The sequence below is a fragment of the Hemitrygon akajei genome, chromosome 8 (genome assembly GCF_048418815.1).
Source record: "Hemitrygon akajei chromosome 8, sHemAka1.3, whole genome shotgun sequence".
NCBI lineage: Eukaryota > Metazoa > Chordata > Chondrichthyes > Myliobatiformes > Dasyatidae > Hemitrygon > Hemitrygon akajei.
The window spans coordinates 4,742,963-4,765,116 of record NC_133131.1 but is presented as its reverse complement, the minus strand read 5'-3'; the positions used below and the strand labels follow the sequence as shown (position 1 = coordinate 4,765,116).

The 22,154-nt window shown below is 48.6% G+C and overlaps 1 protein-coding gene across 1 annotated transcript in view; it reads right to left on the bottom strand.

The window, feature by feature from the left end:
* Positions 1-22,154, bottom strand: part of LOC140731578 (transient receptor potential cation channel subfamily V member 3-like) — a 42,146-nt gene that overhangs the window by 2,271 nt on the left and 17,721 nt on the right. The window contains 12 exon segments of the mRNA XM_073053112.1: positions 2,138-2,220; positions 2,223-2,270; positions 6,269-6,537; positions 7,643-7,709; positions 10,857-11,022; positions 12,320-12,393; positions 15,446-15,520; positions 16,023-16,181; positions 17,762-17,938; positions 20,190-20,479; positions 21,662-21,805; positions 21,881-22,060. Of these exon segments, the coding sequence (XP_072909213.1) occupies positions 2,138-2,220; positions 2,223-2,270; positions 6,269-6,537; positions 7,643-7,709; positions 10,857-11,022; positions 12,320-12,393; positions 15,446-15,520; positions 16,023-16,181; positions 17,762-17,938; positions 20,190-20,479; positions 21,662-21,805; positions 21,881-22,060 (1,732 nt within the window).

The window sequence follows — 22,154 nt, the reverse complement described above, 5'->3', positions numbered from 1 at the left end:
CACCCCTCCATGTCTCTGTAACCTCCTCCTTCCCTACAACCCTCCCCGTCTCTGTAACCTCCTCCTTCCCTACACCCCTCCCCGTCTCTGTAACCTCCTCCTTCCCTACACCCCTCCCCGTCTCTGTAACCTCCTCCTTCCCTACACCCCCTCCCCGTCTCTGTAACCCCCTCCTTCCCTACACCCCTCCCCGTCTCTGTAACCCCCTCCTTCCCTACACCCCTCCCCATCTCTGTAACCTCCTCCTTCCCTACACCCCTCCCCGTCTCTGTAACCTCCTCCTTCCCTACACCCCTCCCCGTCTCTGTAACCCCCTCCTTCCCTACACCCCTCCCCGTCTCTGTAACCTCCTCCTTCCCTACACCCCTCCCCGTCTCTGTAACCCCCTCCTTCCCTTCACCCTCCCCGTCTCTGTAACCTCCTCCTTCCCTACACCCCTCCCCGTCTCTGTAACCCCCTCCTTCCCTTCACCCCTCCCCGTCTCTGTAACCTCCTCCTTCCCTACACCCCTCCCCGTCTCTGTAACCCCCTCCTTCCCTACAACCCTCCCCGTCTCTGTAACCTCCTCCTTCCCTACACCCCTCCCCGTCTCTGTAACCTCCTCCTTCCCTACACCGCTCCCCGTCTCTGTAACATGTTCCTTCCACTACACCCCTCCCCGTCTCTGTAACCCCCTCCTTCCCTACACCCCCTCCCCGTCTCTGTAACCCCCTCCTTCCCTACACCCCTCCCCGTCTCTGTAACCCCCTCCTTCCCTACACCCCTCCCCGTCTCTGTAACATGTTCCTTCCACTACACCCCTCCCCGTCTCTGTAACCTCCTCCTTCCCTACACCCCTCCCCGTCTCTGTAACCTCCTCCTTCCCTACACCCCTCCCCGTCTCTGTAACATGTTCCTTCCACTACACCCCTCCCCGTCTCTGTAACCTCCTCCTTCCCTACACCCCTTTCCATCTCTATAAACCTCTCCTTTCCCAACATCCCCCAATGACTTCTGAAAAACCCTCCTTCCCCTATACCCCACACCCCTCTACCCCTGAACGTAAACCCCACGCCCCTCTACCCCTGAACGTAAACCCCACGCCCCTCTACCCCTGAACGTAAACCCCACACCCCTCTACCCCTGAACGTAAACCCCACACCCCTCTACCCCTGAACGTAAACACCACGCCCCTCTACCCCTGAACGTAAACACCACACCCCTCTACCCCTGAACGTAAACCCCACACCCCTCTACCCCTGAACGTAAACCCCACGCCCCTCTACCCCTGAACGTAAACCCCACGCCCCTCTACCCCTGAACGTAAACCCCACACCCCTCTACCCCTGAACGTAAACCCCACGCCCCTCTACCCCTGAACGTAAACCCACGCCCCTCTACCCCTGAACGTAAACCCCACACCCCTCTACCCCTGAACATAAACCCCACACCCCTCTACCCCTGAACGTAAACCCCACGCCCCTCTACCCCTGAACGTAAACCCCACACCCCTCTACCCCTGAACATGAACCCCACGCCCCTCTACCCCTGAACATAAACCCCACACCCCTCTACCCCTGAACACAAACCCCACACCCCTCTACCCCTGAACACAAACCCCACACCCCTCTACCCCTGAATGTGAACCCCACACCCCTCTACCCCTGAACATAAACCCCCCCCCCCCACTATCAACTGCACATTTAAGAACCTTTCCACAACTCTGCAAATGTTGCTACTGGTCCTGCCTGCACTACCTCCCCTGGAAGCTCATTCCAGTTTTTGACTACTCTGAGGAAATGGACCCCCTCAGGTCCTCTTTATACCTTAGACCAGTGAGCCTGGTCTTTAACATATCTATCATACCATAAAGGTGACTCTAACAAAGCCTCCAATAATCTATATGCATGCCTCTCAGTTTCCCTCACCAGAGAAAGCCATCCAATCTCTCCTGAGAACCCATCCTTTAGTCTCAGGGACGGCCTTGTGAAATTTCCCTGCCCCTCTCTGGCTGAATCACCTCTGGTGTCACCGCAGACCCTAATACTCCTTAAGAAGGGTCAGGACATCAGACCTGCAGCTGAGGTGAAGTAAGTGGCCCTCCCTCCCGTATCCCTTCCTCCACCATGACAAAGCCGAACGATGGCTGGGTCATTACCTCAGGCACCAGCGTCGGTCCTCTTTCCCCTCAGGCGTGAGCCCCACTGTCACGTCCGTGAAGCTATGGTTTTTACATCTCGTCCGACCCAATTGGGCAGCGTCCGCTCAAAGTAGAGAGTAGTGACAGCCCTCTGTAAGGATCATGACCTGGTTAGATAGCACCCACAGCTCGGAGAGAGCCCCTTCACCCCCTCTGGCCTGCACCAGGAATGAACGTGTTACTGTAAGATGGTTCTGGGCCTCTACTCACTGGAGTTTAGAAGAATGAAGGGTTATCTCATGGAAACCTATTGGATATTGAAAGGCCTAGATTGAGTGATGTATAGAGGATGTTTCTTATAGAGGGGAGTCTAGGGCCAGAGAGTGGTGAATCGGTGGAATTCATTGCCACGGACGGCTGTGGAGGCCAAGTCACTGGGTATATTTATAGCAGAGATTGACAGAGTCTTGATTAGTCAGGGTGTCAAAGGCTAAGGGGAGAAGGCAGGAGAATGGAGTTGAGAGGGTTTATAAACCAGCCATGGTTGAATGGCAGAGCAGACTCAATGATCCAGTTGGTCTGTTCACGGTTTTACAGTCTGCAACGGCAGCTGTCAAAGGAAGTCAAAGACACCATCAAAGCAAAAAATAGGGCATACAATACAGCAAAAATTAGTGGGAAATAGTGGATTGGAAAGCTTTTAAAAACCCAACAGAAGACAACTAAAAAGCCATAAAGAGAGAAAAGATGAAATATGGAGGTAGCTGGCCAAAATATCTAAGCGGATACAAAAAGTTGTTTTTTTTCCAGATATATAAAGAGTAAAAGAGAGGTGAGTGTGGATATTGGACTGCTGGAGAGGTAGTACGCAGAGGATGCTATTAAGCATTTTAATCAGTCTTCACTGTGGGAGACACTAGCTGAATGCCAGAAATGTCAGAGTTTCAGGGGGCAGAAATGAGTGTTATTGCTATTACTGAGCAGGTAGGGAAATGAGTGTTATTGCTATTACTGAGCAGGTAGGGAGGTAGAAAAAGGGTGGAGGTTCTGAAAACAGAATACAGGGAGTTAGGAAGGAAGCTGAGAGCAGGACCTCAAGGGTAGTAATCTCGGGACGTACCATGTGACAGTGAGGATAGGAAAAGAATGAAGTGGCAGATAAATGTGTGATTGAAGAATTGGATCATTGGGACCTCTTCTGGGGCAGGTGTGACCTGCCCCAGGGACGGGTTGCACTTGAATTTGTGGGGGTCCAATATTCTTGTGGGCAGATTTACTGGGGCTGTTGGGAGTGGTTTGGATTAATAAAGCAGGGGAGTGGGAATCAGTCTGATAGAGCTGAGGTCGAGCCATCAGGTTTACAAGTAAATGTAGAATGCAGGACTGAAGGTGCTGTATTTAAATACGCGTAGCATTTGGAATCAGGTGGACGAATTTGTGGTGCAATTGGAGATTGGTTGGTATGACATTGTGCGTATCACTGAGTCGTGGCTGAAAGAAGGCTATAGTTGGGAGCTTAACCTCAAAGGATATACTGTACTTTGTATCGAAGGGACAGGTGGGAAGGCATAGGCAGTGGTGTGGGAATGTTGGTAAGAAATGGAATTACACCCTTGGAAAGAGGTGACATAGGGTCAGAAAATGTTGAATCTTTGTGGGTGGAGTTAAGAAACTGTAAGGGTGAAAAAACCATTATGGGAATTATATATAGGCCTCCAAATAGCCAAGGTGTGGGGTTGAGATTGTACAGGGAGCTGGAAAAGGCATGTAATAAGGGTAATGTCACAATTGTAATGGGGACTTCAATATGCAATGGGATTGGAAAAATCAGGTTGGTGTCAGATTGCTAGAGAGGGAATTTGTGGAATGCCAATGAGATGGCTTTTTAGAGCAGCTTGTGGTTGAGCCTTCTCAGGGAAAGGTTGTGTTAGATTGGGTGTTGTGTATTAACCTTGATCTTATTAGGGATCTTAATGTAAAGGAACCCTGAGGAGGCAGTGATTGAATTCACACTGCAATTTGAGAAGGAGAAGCATGTCACATATATCAGTATTGTAATGGAATAAAAGGAATTCCAGAGGCATGAGAGAGGAGCTTGCCCAGGTGGATTGGACAGGGGACACTGGCGGGGATGACGGCAGAGCAGAGGGGGCTGAATTTTCTGGGAGTAGTTCACAAGGCGCAGGATGGATACGTCCCACAGAAGTTCTCAAATGGCAAGTCTAGGCAACTGTGGGGGACAACAAAGTTAAGGACTGCATAAAAGCCAAGGCAAGGGCATATAAGGTATCAAAAGTGAGTGGGAAGTTGGATAATTGGGAAGCTTTTAAAATCCCACAAAAGACAACTAAAAAAGCTATAAGAAGGGAAAAGATAGTCAACAATATAAAGCAGGATACCAAAAGCTTTTTTCAGTTATATATATTAGTAAAAGGGAGGTGAGAGTTGATATTGGATTACTGGAAAATGATGCTGGTGAGGTTGTGATGGGGGACAAAGAAATGCAGATGAACTTAATGGGTACTTTGCACCTGCCTTCACTGTGGAAGACACTAGCAGTGTGCCAGAGGTCGGTGAGTGTCAGGGAGCAGGAGTGAGTGTCATTGCTATTACAAAGGAAGAAGTGCTAGGCAAACTGAAAGGTCTTAAGGTGGATACGTCACCTGGGCCAGATGGACCACATCCCAAAGAGAGAGAGGGTGCAGGGCAGGGAGAGACACACACACACACACGCACACACACACGCACGCACACGCACACACACCATAAGAAGGGTCGGGAGGAGCTTCTCCCATGACCAGAATTGGGGAAGACTGAGACACAAACTGGGAGCAGCAACAGCTGCAGATCAGAGATATCGATCACAGGTGCTGGAAACACTCAACAGGCAAACAGAGACAATCTTTCAGATCACGGCCCTTTGTCAGAATTTTAGGGAACTACTTCCAATGAAGGGGGTTGAACATGAGAGGATTATCTCTTGGCTATTTCCACATGGGCCAATGGCTTTTACAAAGGAGTCATTACTGGGTTTTGTGTGCCGGTAAACCTGGGAAGGTCTGGTCCATTCTGACCCCTCCATGGGTCCAGGACTGTGGACAGTGTCTGGCATTGCTGGAATTCCTGGATCTGGGAGGAAAACCTGGACTCCACAGATCGGAGCAGCTGTGAGTCAAGGGATAAAGTCCAGTTTACACCGTTGGGTTGAGTTGTTCTCTGATCTTGGCAATTTACCTGCAAATGTTTTGTCACCATATGAGGAGACAACATCAGTGCATTACTAATTGTGGAGTGTACATTTTTCGTTGAAAAACTTGAGTAATTTTAATTATGCACGTCTTTTTTAGGGTTTAATTAGTATTTTAAAAAGAATAATTATTACTTTTTTGAAGATACTTCAATGTTCATTACGTTTTAAAATCTGTGAGTAAAATATTAACATCAGTGGAAGTATTCAAAGTGGGCAACATATTAACATTTGTGAGAGTGTTTACAGACGGCAAAGCAGAAAGTCATGATTCAACCCTTTGCTCTGCGGTGGGGCGGGTAGGTACTAGGTGGCAAGGGGATTCACAAAGGAGACACAGGGGAGGTGAAGGAGGTCTTGGCACCGATGAGGACAAGCTGCTTGAAGTTTTCTTAAGGAAATGGGTTAACAGTGGGTGGGGTGGGGGGAATGGTGACTCTCAAAAAGATCTAGCACAGACTGGGAAGGGCTGAATAGCCACTCTCATGTTGTGGGATTCCAGGACAATGTGAATTACACTGGGCACTCCTTAAGTTTCACTCAGCATGCGGGGTGGGGTCTGGATCACACTCAATTGCCCCGGTACCCCACCAGGGCACTACAGTAGCAAAGACATTAGTGCGACACTATTAGACCTCCAGGTGTTGGAGCTTAGGCTTCAATTGCAGTGTCTCTGGAAGAAGCTTGTCAGTCCTCCCTGTGGAATGCGTGAGTTTCCTCTGGGTGCTCCAAAGTCCAAAGACGTACCAGTTAGTAACTGATTATTGTCAATTGTCCTAGGGTCAAATAGGTGGGGTGCTGGACGGCCTGTTCTGCATTGTATCCCTCAATAAAAAACTAAATATGGCCATGAACTCCAGACAGGAAGCCCTCGGGATATTGGGATTCTCCTGCAAACCCACCTGCAGTTTCCAGATCTTCTCGCTGTCACTGGAAATCTTGGTCACAGTCTCGCCCATCAGAGCGATCAGCATGTTGAGCAAGAGGACGAAGGTGAGGATGACATAGAGCACGAGCAGCATGTGGAAGAAAACAGGGAACCGCGAGTGCTTCTGGACGCCCAGGTCCCCCAGGCCAATGGTGAGCTTGAAGAGCTCCAAGACGGCCGTGCTGAAGCCATTAAATGGGCATTCGATTCCGGGTGGGCAATCCTCAATCAGCGAGGCAAGAGCTACAGGATAAAACAGAACTGTATGTGGGCAGCCATCGTGTGTGAAATGGGAGAGAGAGAGAGAGGGGGGGAGAAAGAGAGAGGGGGGAGAGAGAGAGATGGGGAGAGGGGGGAAGAGAAAGAGAGACAGGGGGAGAGAAAGAGGGGGAGAGGGGAGAGAGAGAGAGATGGGGACAGGGGGGAAGAGAAAGAGAGAGAGGGGAGAGGGGGGAGAGAGAGGGGAGAGAGAGAGGGGGAGGGGGAGAGAGGGGGGAGAGAGAGAGGGGAGAGAGAGAGGGGAGAGAGAGAGGGGAGAGAGAGAGGGGAGAGAGAGAGGGGAGAGAGAGAGGGGAGAGAGAGGGGGAGAGAGAGGGGGAGAGAGAGAGGGGAGAGATAGGGGGAGAGATAGGGGGAGAGAGAGAGGGGAGAGAGAGGGGAGAGAGAGAGGGGGAGAGAGAGAGGGGAGAGAGAGAGGGGGAGGGGGAGAGAGAGGGGGGAGGGGGGGAGAGAGAGGGGGAGAGAGAGAGGGGGGAGAGAGAGAGAGGGGGAGAGAGAGAGGGGGAGAGAGAGGGGGGAGAGAGAGGGGGGAGAGAGAGGGGGGAGAGAGAGGGGGGAGAGAGAGGGGGGAGAGAGAGGGGGGAGAGAGAGGGGGAGAGAGAGGGGGAGAGAGAGGGGGAGAGAGAGGGGGAGAGAGAGGGGGGAGAGAGAGGGGGAGAGAGAGGGGGAGAGAGAGGGGGAGAGAGAGGGGGAGAGGGGAGAGAGTGAGAGAGAGATGGGGAGAGGGGAGACAGAGAGATGGAGAGAGATAGGGAGGGGGAGAGAGAGATGGGGAGAGGGGAGACAGAGAGACAGGGAGAGAGATGAGGAGGGGAGAGAGAGAGATGGGGAGAGGGAAATGATGCATTTCTGTGTACTGTATGTTTTGATGTGGATGTGATAAATACATGAATGGGAATCTGATCTATATGTTGTGTGGTACACTATTACCCCAGACCGGAACGCAGAGGAAGAAATCCCAATAGAAGATATACTCTAGGGACCATTCAGCCACTGTGGTGACAGGAACGATCCCTGATCACAGTGCCAGCAGTCAGGAAGGTGAACACTTGACAGCATCAGGGCTTACCTGCCGCAAACCCCACGATAAAAACCACATAAACTAAGAGAAACCGCAGGATATCTTGCAGGATAATCTGTGAACACAAGGCAAGGTGTGCTGATTAATGGACCTGGCAGTTTTATCATTACCGCGGGACAGACTGTAGGTGAAACAAATGCAGACACTGGAAATCTGACGTAAAAACATGTCAGTCAGCTCTTCTGCAGAGGAAAGCAGTCAACATCTCAAAACTTCAAAAATGAATTGAAAGAAAAACACCGAAGCCCAGGATAACTCGTCTCTTTAGTTTCTTTTCTTAAGTGAGGCACTCACATGCAATGTGGTGATGTAATGACATGCCATTCACATACTCCTTACATGTGAATTATGCGAAGAATGCTTAATCAAGCAATATATTTACAATCACTCATCCGTTACGTGCCGTGTCGTATGATGTGGGCGATCACGGTCTTTCCATGAACACGATTGTTCTTGGCAAATTATTCTACAGAAGTGGTTTGCCATTGTCTTCTTCTGGGCAGTGTCTTTACAAGACGGGTGACCCAGGCCATTGTCAATACTCCTCAGAGGTTGTCTGCCTGGTGTCAGTGGTCGCAAAACTGGGACTTGTAAACGCACAGGCTGCTTATATGACCATTCACCACCTGCTCCCATGGTTTTACGTTACCCTGACTGGAGGTGGGGGAGCTAAGCAGGTGCAACACTTTGCCCAAGGGTGAATTGCAGGATAATGGAGGGAAGGAGTGCCTTACACCTCATTTGGTAGAGACATATCTCCACCCTGCCATGCAAATATTTACAATATAACTCAGATATTACTGAAATATTAAGTACACTATATTACTAAGTTGTGGGCATGTTTTGCCATCATAGGAAGCACTTGTGGCCTGCTCCCCAGCACACCCTCGGACCATGTTGGTTGTTGACACAAATAAAGCTAATTTTTTATTTCTCTTACCACAGATGCTGGCAGACCTGCTGAGTGTTTCCAGCTTTTGTTTCAAGTTCTGATTTTGTTCCAGCATCTACGTTCTTCTGAACGCAGACAAAAGGGGGTTCCTTCAGCTCTTCAAATGCAGCTTCTGGTCACTGACATCCTGGCTCTTCAAAGTTCAAAAGTAACTTTTTCATCAAAGTACGTATGTAACTGTAAACTACCTTGAGATTCATTTTCTTGCAAACATTTGCAGAAAAGTAAAGAAATACAAGAGAGGTTTACAAAAAACTATACCTAAACAAAGACTAACAAACAACCAATGCGCAAAAGACACACTCTACAAATTAAAAATAATAATACTGAGAACATGAGTTGTAAAAACCCCTTGAAAGTGAGTCTGTAGGTTGTGGAATCAGTTCAGAGTTGTGGTGAGACCATAAGACTTAGGAGCAGAATTAGGCCATTTCGCCCATTGAGACTGTTCTGCAATTCCAACATGGCTGATTTATTATCCCTCTCAACCCCAATCTCCTGCCTTCTTCCTGTAACCTTTGATGCCCTGACTAATCAAGAATCTACCAACCTTCACTTTAAATATACTTAACGACTTGGCCTCCACGGCCGTCTGTGATGATAAATTACAGAGATTCACCACCCCCGGCTAAAGAAATTCCTCCTCATCTCTGTTCTAAAGGGACGTCCCTCTGCAGCTGTGCCCCCAAGTCCTAGACTCTCCCACTATTGGAAAAATTGTCTGCCCGTCCATTCTATTTAACCTCTTCACTTTAAACTGGTGGGGTGGGCACATTGTTGTTTGTCATCTGTATCAATGACATGGATGATGATGTGGTAAACTGGACCAGCAAATTTGTGGACGAAACCAAGATTGGGATTTAGTAGACAGCAAGGAAGACAATCGGAGTTTCCAGTGGGATCTGCAGCAGCTGGAAAAATGTGCTGAAAATGGCAGATACAATTTAATGCAGACCAGCGGGAGGTCCAGCCAGGTTAGGTCTTACAGAGCAAGTGGTCGGGCACTGAGGAGCGCGGTAGGACAGAAGGATCGGGGACTACAGATCCATAACTCCTTGAAAATGGCATCACAGGTTGGTAGGTTCGTAAGGAAAGCTTTTGGCACATTGGCCTTCATAAATCAACGTATTAAGTACAGGAGTTGAAATTGTGTAAGACATTGATGAGACTTAATTCAGCGTATTGTGTCCGGTTTTGGTCAGCTGCCTACAGGAAAGATGTAAATAAGATTGAAAGTGTGCAGAGAAAATTTACAAGGATGTTACTGGGATTTGAGAACCTGAGTTATAGGGAAAGGTTGAAAAGGTTAGGACTTCATTCCCTAGAGCGTAGGAGAATGAGGGAAGATTTGTAGAAGTGTACAAAATTATGAGGGATATTGATAGGATAATTGCAAGCAGGCTTTTTCCACTGACATTGGGTGAGATTACAACTGAAGGTCATGGGTTAGGGGTGAAAAGTAAAATGTTTAAGGGCAACATGACGGGGAACTTCTTCACTCAGAGGGTGGTGAGAGTGTGGAACGAGCTGCCAACGCAACTGGCAGATGCAGGGTCGACTTCAATATTTAAGAGAAATTTAGATCAGTAGATGGATGGGAAGGGTATAGAGGGTTATGGGCCGGGTGTAGGTAGATGGGACTAGCCAGCTTAATGGTTTGGCACAGAGTAGATGGGTGAAATGCCATTTTCTATGCTGTAGTGTTCTATAACTCTGATGAAACCAGCATGGCATACATCTTCCTAACCCCCACCATCCAGCCCAGGCTCTCTTCTCACTGCTGCCATCAGGAAGGAGGTACAGGAGCCTTAGGTCCCACACCACCAGGTTTAGGAACAGTTATTACCCCTCAACCATCAGGGTCCCGAACTGGGGCAGATAACTTCACTCATAACTCCAAACTGATTCGACAACCTATGGACTCATTTTTAAGCACCCTACAACCCACATTCTCAAATTTATTTATCTATTTATTTATTATCTTTTTTTTTGTATTTGAACAGTTTGTCCTCTTTAGCACATGGCTGTTTTGTCAGTCTTTGTGTGTAGTTGTTTTTAATAGATTCTACTGTATGTTGTTGTTCTATCATGAATGCCCACAAGAAAATGAATCTCAGGGTGAGTATATGGTGACACAGACAAACTTTGAAAATAAATTTACTTGGAACTTGCATGGCAAGTTCATAAGAGTCTCGCTGTACGTTGGGACACGTGACAATCACAAACCCATTATCAGTCTGGCTGACATACCTTTTTAATCATGACACAGTAAATTCCCGTGAGTTTGAAGCCTCGCGTGTAATACAACACGTTGAACCAGCCAAGGGCCAAGGCCAGCACCAGCACGACTCGGGAAACTTCGACATCCACCCAGCACAGTGAGGTGAAGATGAGCACAAGCCCTGACTGGACAAGGCTGTCAAACACAAAAGATTGGAGATTTAAAGATTAGCTTCTACACTGAAATATCAGTGAAGTGCAGATACTGGAAATCCGAGACGGGCTGGGCGCTGACTGTAAATGTCGCCACACATTCCACAGCTCAAAGTATTCAGCAGAACACAATCAACAACAAGAAGTTTCTGCTTAAAGATTAGTTTCACTTGTCACGCAAACATCAAAACAAACGGTGAAACGTATCACTTGGGTCAACAACAAACAACCCGAGAATGTGCTAGGGGCAGCCCACAGATGTCACCATGCTTCCAGTGCCCACAACTTGCTCACTCTAACCTGTACCTCTTTGGAACGTGGGAGTAAATGGGAGCATCCAGAGGAAACCTATGGGAAGGACGTACAAACTCATTTCAGAAGCAGCAGGAATTGAACCCGGGTCGCTAGCACTGTAAAGCATTACACTGACTACCATGCCATCCTCAAGACTTGGCGTAACCAAGATATACAGTATATCTGCAAGGAACAGGGGTGTGACTGTCCCAATGAGGCTGAGGGTGGAGTATCTGGGAGGGAGCAGCGAGTTCCAGAACCAGGGGCTGGACCCTGTCTCTGCGTTTCACAGCACTGGCGAACCACAGCTCTGGCTTTCCCTCGGCATCCTCCCAGTTTCAGTGGTGTGCGGTCACTGTGTTAACTGGCTGCTGTACATCACTCCGAGTGTGGAGGTGAGGGGTAGGGCAGGGGTAGTCGATGGGCAGGACTTGGGGGGTGGGGGGGAACAACACATACTGATGGGATTGATCTGAGAGCTAGCACAGACTCGATGGACTGAATATCCTCAGTGGTGGAGATGGGGGGGGGGGGGTGGGAGGAAAAGAGAGAGGGAGAACAGAAAAAGAGAGGAGGGAAGGGACGATAATTTCTGACACACTCACACACTCCCCTCAAGACACACTCACTCATACATTGACACAATAAACTCTCACACCCACACTCCTCACCAATTTGCACACTTGTTCTCACAGCCTCAGATTCATTTATTTATCACGCATACATACAGTGAAATGCATCATTTGTGTTAACAACTAAGCTTGTGCCAGCTGAGGGCAGCCTGCAAATGTTGCCACAATGCTCAGCAGAACAACACAAGCAACGGCAACAGCAAAGCAAGCCCCCTTCCTCGCTCCCAGACACCCACTCCATCCCCAGCATAGGGGCCTCTGGGCCTCAAGCGGACTCTGACCTCCCGTCTTGCCATACCCTGTCCACTGGCCCTCTGACTGACAAAACCTCCTTCCCTCCAGTCTGGGACTTACTACAGGATGTGGAAGGAGCCATCCACCAGCACGGAATGGAGGTCGGAGCGCCTGAGGTAGACCATCTCTGCTCCCTGCAAAGGACGGGGAGAGAACTGTTCAGTGACAATTGAGCTGAAACTCAGCAGCTTTCTGCCCAGATCACACAGTGGTGTAGGGACAACGATCTTCGGTATTAAAAAGTTTTAAAATACGCTGACAGTTTTCACGTGTTTTGGGTGTGTGACTGTCAGACAGCACCAGAGAAGTGATTACCCTGATGCGTTGACAGTGGGTGAGGAGAGGGTAGGGGCTGACAGCTGCTGGAGCTGGTTGCCAGCATAGAGACAGTCTCTGGGTTGGATTCCCTGTGGGGTATGCAGACTGTGACCTTGAGCTGTCAGAAGATCCATTCTCCTCACATTGGAGATCCTCTGCCTATCTGGATTAATGCTCGGACAGCTGACGGAGTGTGAAGCTCCTCCCTGTGAAGAGGGATCTCAGTGAATTTACAGGCGGGACAGTAGGTGGTGCTGCTGCCTCATAGCTCTGGCTAACCAGGTTTGATTCTCTCCTCGGGTGCTGGCGGTGTGGAGTTTGCACGTTCTCCCTGTAACCCTGTGGGTTTCCACCCATGTCCCAATGAGATGCAGGCTGGTGGGCTAATTGGCCGCTGTAAATTGCCACTCCACGGTGAGGGGGTGAAGGCAAAACGATGAAAGTGGAAGTGAAAGGTGTGTGTGAGGAGTAGGTGGCAGTGAGACAGGGGAGGGTGGGAGGAAGATGGGAGTGATCAGAATCAGGTTTAATATCACTGTCATATGTCATACAATTTGTTGTTTTGCAGTAACAGTACATCGCAATGCATATTAAAAAACACTAAGTTACAATAAGATATTGTGTACACACACACAGAGTGGATTCTGCTTAATTGGAACACATCATGACCAGTACATTTGGTCCAATTAAGTGGCAGTTAGCCAAATTTTCATGGAAATAGTTAAAAAGGTATGAAAAAGACAAACTGAGTAACAATTTGTGTATTTAATTGCAATACAGAACAAATTACAACCCAGGAAATTATGGACCAGTGAGTCCTACTTCAGTGGTTGGTAAGTTGATGGAGAAGATCCTGAGAAGCAGGATTTATGAACATTTGGAAAGGCATAATATGATTAGGAATAGTCAGCATGACTTTGTCAAAGGCAGGTCGTGCATTATGAGCCTGACTGAATTTTTTGAGGATGAGTCGAAACACATTGATGAAGGTAGAGCAGTAAATGTAGTGTATATGGATTTCAGCAAGGCATTTGATAAGGTACCCCAAGCAAAACTTAATGAGAAAGTAAGGAGACATGGGATCCAAGGGGACATTGCTTTGTGGATCCAGAACTGGCTTGCCCACAGAAGGCAAAGAGTGGTTGTAGACGGGTCATATTCTGCATGGAAGTCGGTGACCAGTGGTGTGCCTCAGGGATCTGTTCTGGGACCCCTACTCTTCGTGATTTTTATAAATGACCTGGATGAGGAAGTGGAGGGATGGGTTAGTAAATTTGTTGATGACACAAAGGTTGGGTGTGTTGTGGATAGTGTGGAGGGCTGTCAGAGGTTAGTTACAGTGACACAGTAATAGGATGCAAAACTGGGCTGAGAAGTGGCAGATGGAGTTCAACCCAGGTAAGCGTGAAGTGGTTCATTTTGGTAGGTCAAATATGATGGCAGAATATAGTATTAATGGTAATATCCTTGGCAGTGTGGAGGATCAGAGGGATCTTGGGGTCCGAGTCCATAGGACACTCAAAGCTGCTGTGTAGGTTGACTCTGTGGTTAAGAAGGCATATGGTGCATTGGCCTTCATCAATCATGGGATTGAGTTTAGGAGCTGAGAGGTAATGTTGCAGCTATATAGGACCCTGGTCAGACCCCACTTGGAGTACTGTGTTCAGTTCTGGTTGCCTCACTACAAGAAGGATGTGGAAGCCATAGAAAGAGTGCAGAGGAGATTTACAAGGATGTTGCCTGGATTGGGGAGCATGCCTTATGAGAATAGGTTGAGTGAACTCGGCCTTTTCTCTTTGGAGCGACAGAGGATGAAAGGTGACCTGATAGAGGTGTATAAGATGATGAGAGGCATTAATCGTGTGGATAGTCAGAGGCTTCTTCCCAGGGCTAGCACAGGAGGGCACAGTTTTAAGGTGCTTGGAAGTAAGTACAGAGATGTCAGGGGTAAGTTTTTTATGCAGAGAGTGGTGAGTGCGTGGAATGGGCTGCTGGCGGCGGTGGTGGAGGTGGATATTGTAGGGTCTTTTAAGAGACTCCTGGATAGGTACATGGAGCTTAGAAAGATAGGGGGCTATGGGTAACCTTAGGTAATTTCTCAGGTAATGACATGTTCAGCACAGCTTTGTGGGCTGAAGGGCCTGTGTTGTGCTGTAGGTTTTCTGTGTTTTCTATTACCAATAGTACTATAAAATTGTGTATTAGTTCCTAATACTTATTGATGGAAGAATTCATCCACATCACGTTCTTTTGATTGTAAATGAACAAAATTAGCAGACCCTAGTGTAGATAATGGACTGCCTTCATAAATGCTTTCAACAATTGCTTCCTCCAAATCTTCATTTCCATTGTAACATTCAAGATGATTGTCGATACCTTCAAATTCTTTATAGTTTCTAACTTGTTGAGGTAGTGAAATAGTTTCATTTTCACTCCCGACCGTTTCTAGCATCTCCAAGCCTGAATGCTCGAGAGCAGAGTGAGAAATACTATTCTGAATTATTTCTCACCAACTATCAATGACAAAAATCGCCTCTTTTTGAACACAAACACACACAACCGATGCTATGTAAAAACTGTTCACTCTAAGCACGGTGTCTAATGGCCACACACGCCCACACAAAAAGGCAAAACAAAAGTGAGGTTGTGTATGCGGGTTCATTGTCCATTCGGAAATCTGATGTCGGAGGGAAGAAGCTGCTCCTAAAACATTCAGTATGTGTCCTCACACTGGCGTGGCATGGTCTAGCATGCAGCTGGTGGTCCGAATGGCCTCACCTGTGTTGGATCTTGGGTCAGTGGTGGGGCCAGCAGGGGTCAGGGGTGGATGGTAAACTTGCTGTTGAAAGGAACCCAGAGTGAACTCACCTCCTTAATAACAAAGTACACAGCCGCCAGAATTATATAAATCTGAGTTTTAACCCAGAACAGGCAACCCAGTCCCTGTGGAGGATCAAGGGAGAGAGGTGTTAATCAAAAATACAAAGTGGTGTAACAACTCTAATGCACTGATTTAATATCTCATTAAATCTCAGTGATTTAACACAGTTGGACTGCATGGTAACACAGCAGTTAGCATAATGTTTTAGAACATAAGATATTACAGTACAGAACCTTTGGCTAAAGACATTGCACCAACCTTTTAACCTGCTCCAAGATCAATCTAACCCTTCCCTTCCACGTAGCATAAACACTAACCATCTCACGATATTGTTTTCCACCAGATTTATGGCCTGTGATTGTTCAACCACCAACACCACCCCCGACCTGCAACCCTGCTACTAAGAGTGGGCTTAATGTACAAAAACACCATCGTGGCTGTTTCTTGTTGGACCGTTTGTAAAAGGATTGTGGGATTCTATTCTAGGCCAACTAATCCACGACGTGATGATCCACTGTCGCCACCCTGAATGTCCTGAGGAGGGAGTCAGACTGCAGGCCGTACCTTGTTTGCCGGGGGTCTGTGAGAAGCCACGATGGTCAGGCACAAGATGTACGACAGGTAAAAGAGGAAGCTGATGAGGAACATGTAGACACCAAAATCCTCCCATTTCTTCTGCAGCAGCTCGTTCATCGGCTCCACACACAGCATCTCGTGTCGGTTCTGGAGACAGTGGGGGGAAAGGGGGGGGGGGGGTCAGTGCTGTGTTCTGAGCAACTATCGCCTTGTGTTTGAGAACTGAGCTCCCTCCTGTCCCACTGCTCGGGGCGTTCATCTTTCGACTGGCTGCACAAGGCATCAGGGGGGCTGCTGTCCAGCTAACTGAGATGTCGGTGGGCTGTCTCACTGCCCAGGGCATCAAGGCTGGTATAACCTGGATTATTACGGTGTGCATGGGAACAGTAGCATCTCTGATGAGGGGTCTTGCATGTCCACTCCAGGGGCAGCTCACTCACGTTTGGTCCCCACCGGACACTCAGCTCTCACCTGTGGCTCCAAGTAGCTGTTTGCATGGGACAGCTGCCACGGCCCGGTACACGGCTTCGACAGGCGGGCTAAACCAGGTGAGGGGAGCCAGCGGGCCTTATACCTCGGTGAGAAAGGGACGTACCTGTCTTAGCGTGCAAAGTCATCTCCAGCGGACTGGGGGCGGGCAGGAGGGGATGAGATCTACAGTCAGACCCAGTGGCCAGGAAGGCCATTATACAACAGTCGGTGGAGAGCAAAGGGTATGACAAGGCACAGACAAAGTCTATGGCCATCCACTGCAACCAAGGAAGACCCCAGCTTGTGACTCTTGTGTGTACCACTGGACCCCGACTTCCGAGGGCAAGAAAGTAGAAATGCCCTCAGCAACGGCTTTTCCATTTTAAAACCTCTCCCACGCAGGTATCGCTGTGCAGTTCACATAATATGGAGCAGGGGTTCCTGATATTTTTTGTGCCGTGGAGCCCTACCGTTAACCGAGGGGGTCAGGTTGGGAACCCGTGCTCTAGAAGAACTGCTCAAATCTGCCATCGTCAGAAACGATGGACAACCAATAATGAATCATTACATTGATCTCTGATGTCACCATCACTGGCAAACGTAGCGGGGCCTCTGCCAGGGTGGTGAGGGGGCAATAAGAGGGAGAAACCCCGAGAGAGGTTGGCTGAAAAAAAGATCAGGGTGACACAATGGTGAAGCAGTTGGAGTAACACTATCACAGTCCCATTGACCTGGGTTCAGTTTCCGCTGCTGACTGTAAGGAGTTTGTACGTTCTCCCTGAGACCACGTGGGTTTCCTCCCACTTTCTAAAGACATAAGGGATAGTAGATTAAATGGTCTCGTGGAGGTGGGCTTGTTGGACCTGTTACCATGCCGTATCTCTAAACAAATAGAATGAATTAAACTTAAGGCGGTTAGTATAAGTGGCAGGGAGTCCAGCGGTACGGTGGGCCACACACCCCTGCTCACCAGCTGTAAGACTGGGGTTCATGTCCCGCTGCTGTCTGTAAGGAGTCTGCACGCTCTCCCTGTGACCGGTTGATCCAGGTTCCTCACACAGTCTGAAGATGTATGAGCTAGGGTTAGTAAATTGTGGGAATGCTGTGTTGGCAACACTTGTGGGCTGCCCCAGCACAAGCTCAGAATGCATTAGTTATTGACATGAATGGCCCATTTCATTGTATGTTTCGATGTAGGTGTGAGAAACAAAGTGAATCTGATGTCCTGTGATGTAAACAGCCCGTGCAATACACACCCTGTTCCTGCTGCTGTAAACAACAGTCTGCAGCACCGACTTGTCCTCAATGGTATCCACACCTGACAGGTCATACAGGGAGCACGTCACTGGTCCATATTCCCACTCGGTGAACTTCCGGGAGAGGTGCTTGTACTTTTGCTGTTTTATTTCCCGGCCCAGAATGTGTTTAAAAATCTGCAGAAATGGAAGATAGATTTAACTCCACAAACAGGTTGAGCAGGAACCTGCCCATCTTATGCAGACCAATCCCACGGGTACCACAAATCACAGATTAAACAGTCCAGTCTTTCGTCCTCACCCGGGACCCGGAGTCTGGATGTTGGGGCCCGAAGGTCAAACCCGTGGTCAGAAACCTGAGCTGAAATATGAAGTTGGAGTCCGATGTCTGAGAATCCGGGGACGAGGCCTGGAGGATGGAGTCCTGTCTTGGTTTGCAGGGATGGGAAAGGGGCTTGTATTGCTGTTGGTGTCATTTTGTTTCTGCTGACACAGTCAGCGAGCAATGTGAACATTGGAAAGTTTAGTGACACATTCCCCAGTGGAATGTCCCCAGCACATCTGATATGTTCCTCTGTATCTTTCAATGTACGTATGGTAAATAAATATGAACCTGAATCAGGATAGCTGGTAGCTCATCAAAACTTGGGGGACAGGGTAGCATTACGATTATCATTGCTCCAGTACAACACAAGTGACATGGGTCCAATTCTCGCATGTCTCTGTAAGGAGTCTGTATATCCTCCCTGTACGTTACACCCATGTGACTAATTAACCTCCTGATCCGTACATCTTTGAATGTGGGAGGAAACTGCTTGGGTTTCCTCTGGGCACTCAGATTTCCTCCCACTTTACAAAAACGTACGGGTCAGTTGGTCACATGGGTGTAACTGGGCAGTGCGGGCTCGTTGGCCGAGAAGGACCTGTTATTGTGCCGATTCTTGAAATAAAACAAATGAATAAAACATATTTGGTACTTTCAGAAACTCTTGAGATTTTATCTGGGGCAAAGGTCATGCTGGACACTGCTTCAGTTCTGATTGGTTACAGACAACAATACTAAACAGACATTTCATTCTGATTGGCTGTGGCTGTGGTTGGCTCGGGTTTGGATTCACCTGGATTCAAGTTGCACAGGTAAGGTTCAAGAGGGATCGGCCTTGCTTAGACTGAACACTAAGTCAGGTTGGAAGAGGATTGGCTAGTACTGGCTACGCACACAAAATGCTGGAGGAACTTATAAGGTCAGGCAACAGCTATGGAGGGAAATGGTTGACGTTTCAGGCTGAGGCCCTTCATTAGGTCTGGAAAGGAAGGGGGATGAAGCCAGAATAAGAAGCTGGGTGGAAGGGGAAGAGAACAAGATGGCAGGTGATAGGCAAGACCAGGTGAGGAGGTAGCAGGGTAGGTGGGGAAAGGAGGATGAAGTAAGAAGGGTGGGAGGTGATAGGTGGAAGAGATAAAGAGCTGAAGAAGAAGGAATCTAATTGGAGAGGACAGAAGACTATGGGAGAAATGGAAGGAAGAGGAGCACCAGGGGCATAATAGGCAGGTGAGGAAAAGAGGTGAGAGGTCTAATAACTGAGATGTTTAGTCAGGAGTGAGGAGATTTAAATTCTGTTAACAACCTGGAGTTTAAAAAAGATACAAAAGTTTAAGACTGACGACAAGAAGTTGGTAGGTGATAGGTGGAAAAGACAAAGAGCTAAATTAGAAGGATTCTGATAGGATAGAAGAGTGGACCATGGGAGAAAGGGAAGGAGAGGAAGGAGATCTGATGGGAGAGGAGAGTGGCCATCGGTGAAAGGGAAGGAGAATGGGTGTCGGAGGGAGGGGATGGGCAAGTGAGAAGGAGGCGTGAGAGGGAGACCAGAATGAGGAATGGAAAAAGAGTGGAGGAGGGAGGGGGAGAAATTACCTTGTTGGGGGCTTAGGTTTAGGGTGAGGCACATGGATGTAAGGAAAATGGAAGGTTATGGACATTGTGTAGGCAGAAGAGATTAGTTAGCCATTACTAATTGAATTGGTTCAGCACAATATTTTGGGCTGAAGGGCCTGTTCCTGTGTTGAACTGTTCTATGTTGTGTCTGTAGTATTGCAGAGCTGTAATTACCAATAAGCATAACCTTGTGAAATACAAGAGACTGAGGTTTGGTTCAGGGGCTTGCTGAGATCTCTGTGCTCTGCTGGGAGACAGCAGGTGGGGCCTGAACACCAGATTTCCAATGGGAATTGGAGAGGTTGTGATGGAGTGTGAAGCTCATCCAGCTTCCCAGCACTGGGCTTAGATGGGCTGAATGGTCTCCTGCAGGACCTGGTGTCTGGAGCCCGTCCCGTGCATTAAAGCATCGTTCCAGGCTGCACAGAGGGGTGCGGATTGCTGACTGTGTCACAGTGGGATGAGCGAGGGGCAGGGTACAGGACCTACCCCGATCTTGCCAGTGTGGGCGGCCAGCCGGAGTGGAGTCAGACCCTTGCGGTTGGTGATCTTCTCCAGGTTGCTGTGGGGCTCCAGGTCCGCGGCCTTGATCAGGATCAGATCGTACATCCCCGTCACAAAGCTGCGCGTCTCTGCCGTCTCGCAGGCGATGGACACCAGGGCGTGCAGAACCGTGTTGCCGGCCCGGTCCTGCGCCCGGGGATCGGCCCCGTGCTCGATCAGGTAGATCACGATGTCCGGCTGGTTGGTGCAGGCAGCGAGACCCAGCGGGAAACCCCCTGTGCCAGCCGGGGTTACAGACGGCACTGACAGTGAAGTTTCAACATTCCCCCCCCCCCCCACCCCATAACTCCCCAACTGTAACCGCTCCACCCACAAAGATCAAAGACCCAAATCAACCAGATTGACCTGTGGCTACTTCCTTACCAGCCAGACCTTTACCTCTCCCACCTGTCCCCTTTCAGCTTCCTATTTCACCTCCCTCCCATCCCCACCCACCTAGCTCCTCACCTGTCACCTGCCAGCTTGTACTCCTTCCCCTCCCTCCACCTTATTCTGGCTTCTTCCCCTTCCTTTCCAGTCCCAATGAGGGGCCTCGGCTCTAAACACTGACTGTTTATTCCCCTCCACAGATGCTCCCTGACCTGTTGAGTTCCTCCAGCAGTTTGTGTGTGTTGCTATTGGTCTGTGTCCAAGGGTTCGATCTGTGTCTGAGCATTTGGCTTGTATCTGTGCATTTGGCCTGTATTTATTGGTTGTATCTGTGAATTTGGCCTGAATTTGTTGGTTGTATCTGTGCATTTGGCCTGAATTTGTTGGTTGTATCTGTGCATTTGGCCTGTATTTATTGGTTGTATCTGTGCATTTGGCCTGTATTTGTTGGTTGTATCTGTGCATGTGGCCTGTATTTGTTGGTTGTATCTGTGCATGTGGCCTGTATTTGTTGGTTGTATCTGTGAATTTGGCCTGTATTTGTTGGTTGTATCTGTGAATTTGGCCTGTATTTATTGGTTGTATCTGTGCATTTGGCCTGTATTTATTGGTTGTATCTGTGAATTTGGCCTGTATTGATTGGTTGTATCTATGCATCTGGCCTGTATTTATTGGTTGTATCTGTGAATTTGGCCTGTATTTATTGGTTGTATCTGTGAATTTGGCCTGTATTTGTTGGTTGTATCTGTGAATTTGGCCTGTATTTATTGGTTGTATCTGTGAATTTGGCCTGTATTTATTGGTTGTATCTGTGAATTTGGCCTGTATTTGTTGGTTGTATCTGTGAATTTGGCCTGTATTTATTGGTTGTATCTGTGAATTTGGCCTGTATTTATTGGTTGTATCTGTGAATTTGGCCTGTATTTGTTGGTTGTATCTGTGCATCTGGCCCATATTTGCTGCCTGTGCCTGTGTGCTTGCCCTGCATCCCTGGCTGTGTTTTGCACTTGCCCTCACACACAACCCACCGAAGTAGAAGGAGCACTGCTTGTTCCTCTTGTTGCGGAAAAAGCTCCCCTTGGCCATCACGTCGACGGCAGCCCCGTTCTCGACCAGGAGCTGGACCAGATCGCAGCGCCTGCGTTCCACCGCAATGTGCAAAGCTGTCTGCCCTGGAAACAGAGACACCATGAGCCACAGCACTACAGGGCATCCCCAGTCCCAAACAGTGTGAAAGTGCTCCCTACCCCGGTAAATCCTGTCCGTGTAGGTGGCGTTGACCAGGTTGGCCAGGTCCCCATGTTTCTGCGAGAAGGAGAGGAGTTTCTTGACAATATCCACTGTCCTGTTGTCCTGGGACAGCTCCTCTGCCTTGTTGGTTATCTTGAGCAAGGCCTTCATCAGGCAGGTCTGCCCTGTGTTGGGGTCTGTGGGAAGGTTAGGCGAAAGCATCAGAGAGGTAAGGTGCTCCCAATATCCCTGCCACCATGACCAGGCCACTGGTCAATCAGCTGACACCTC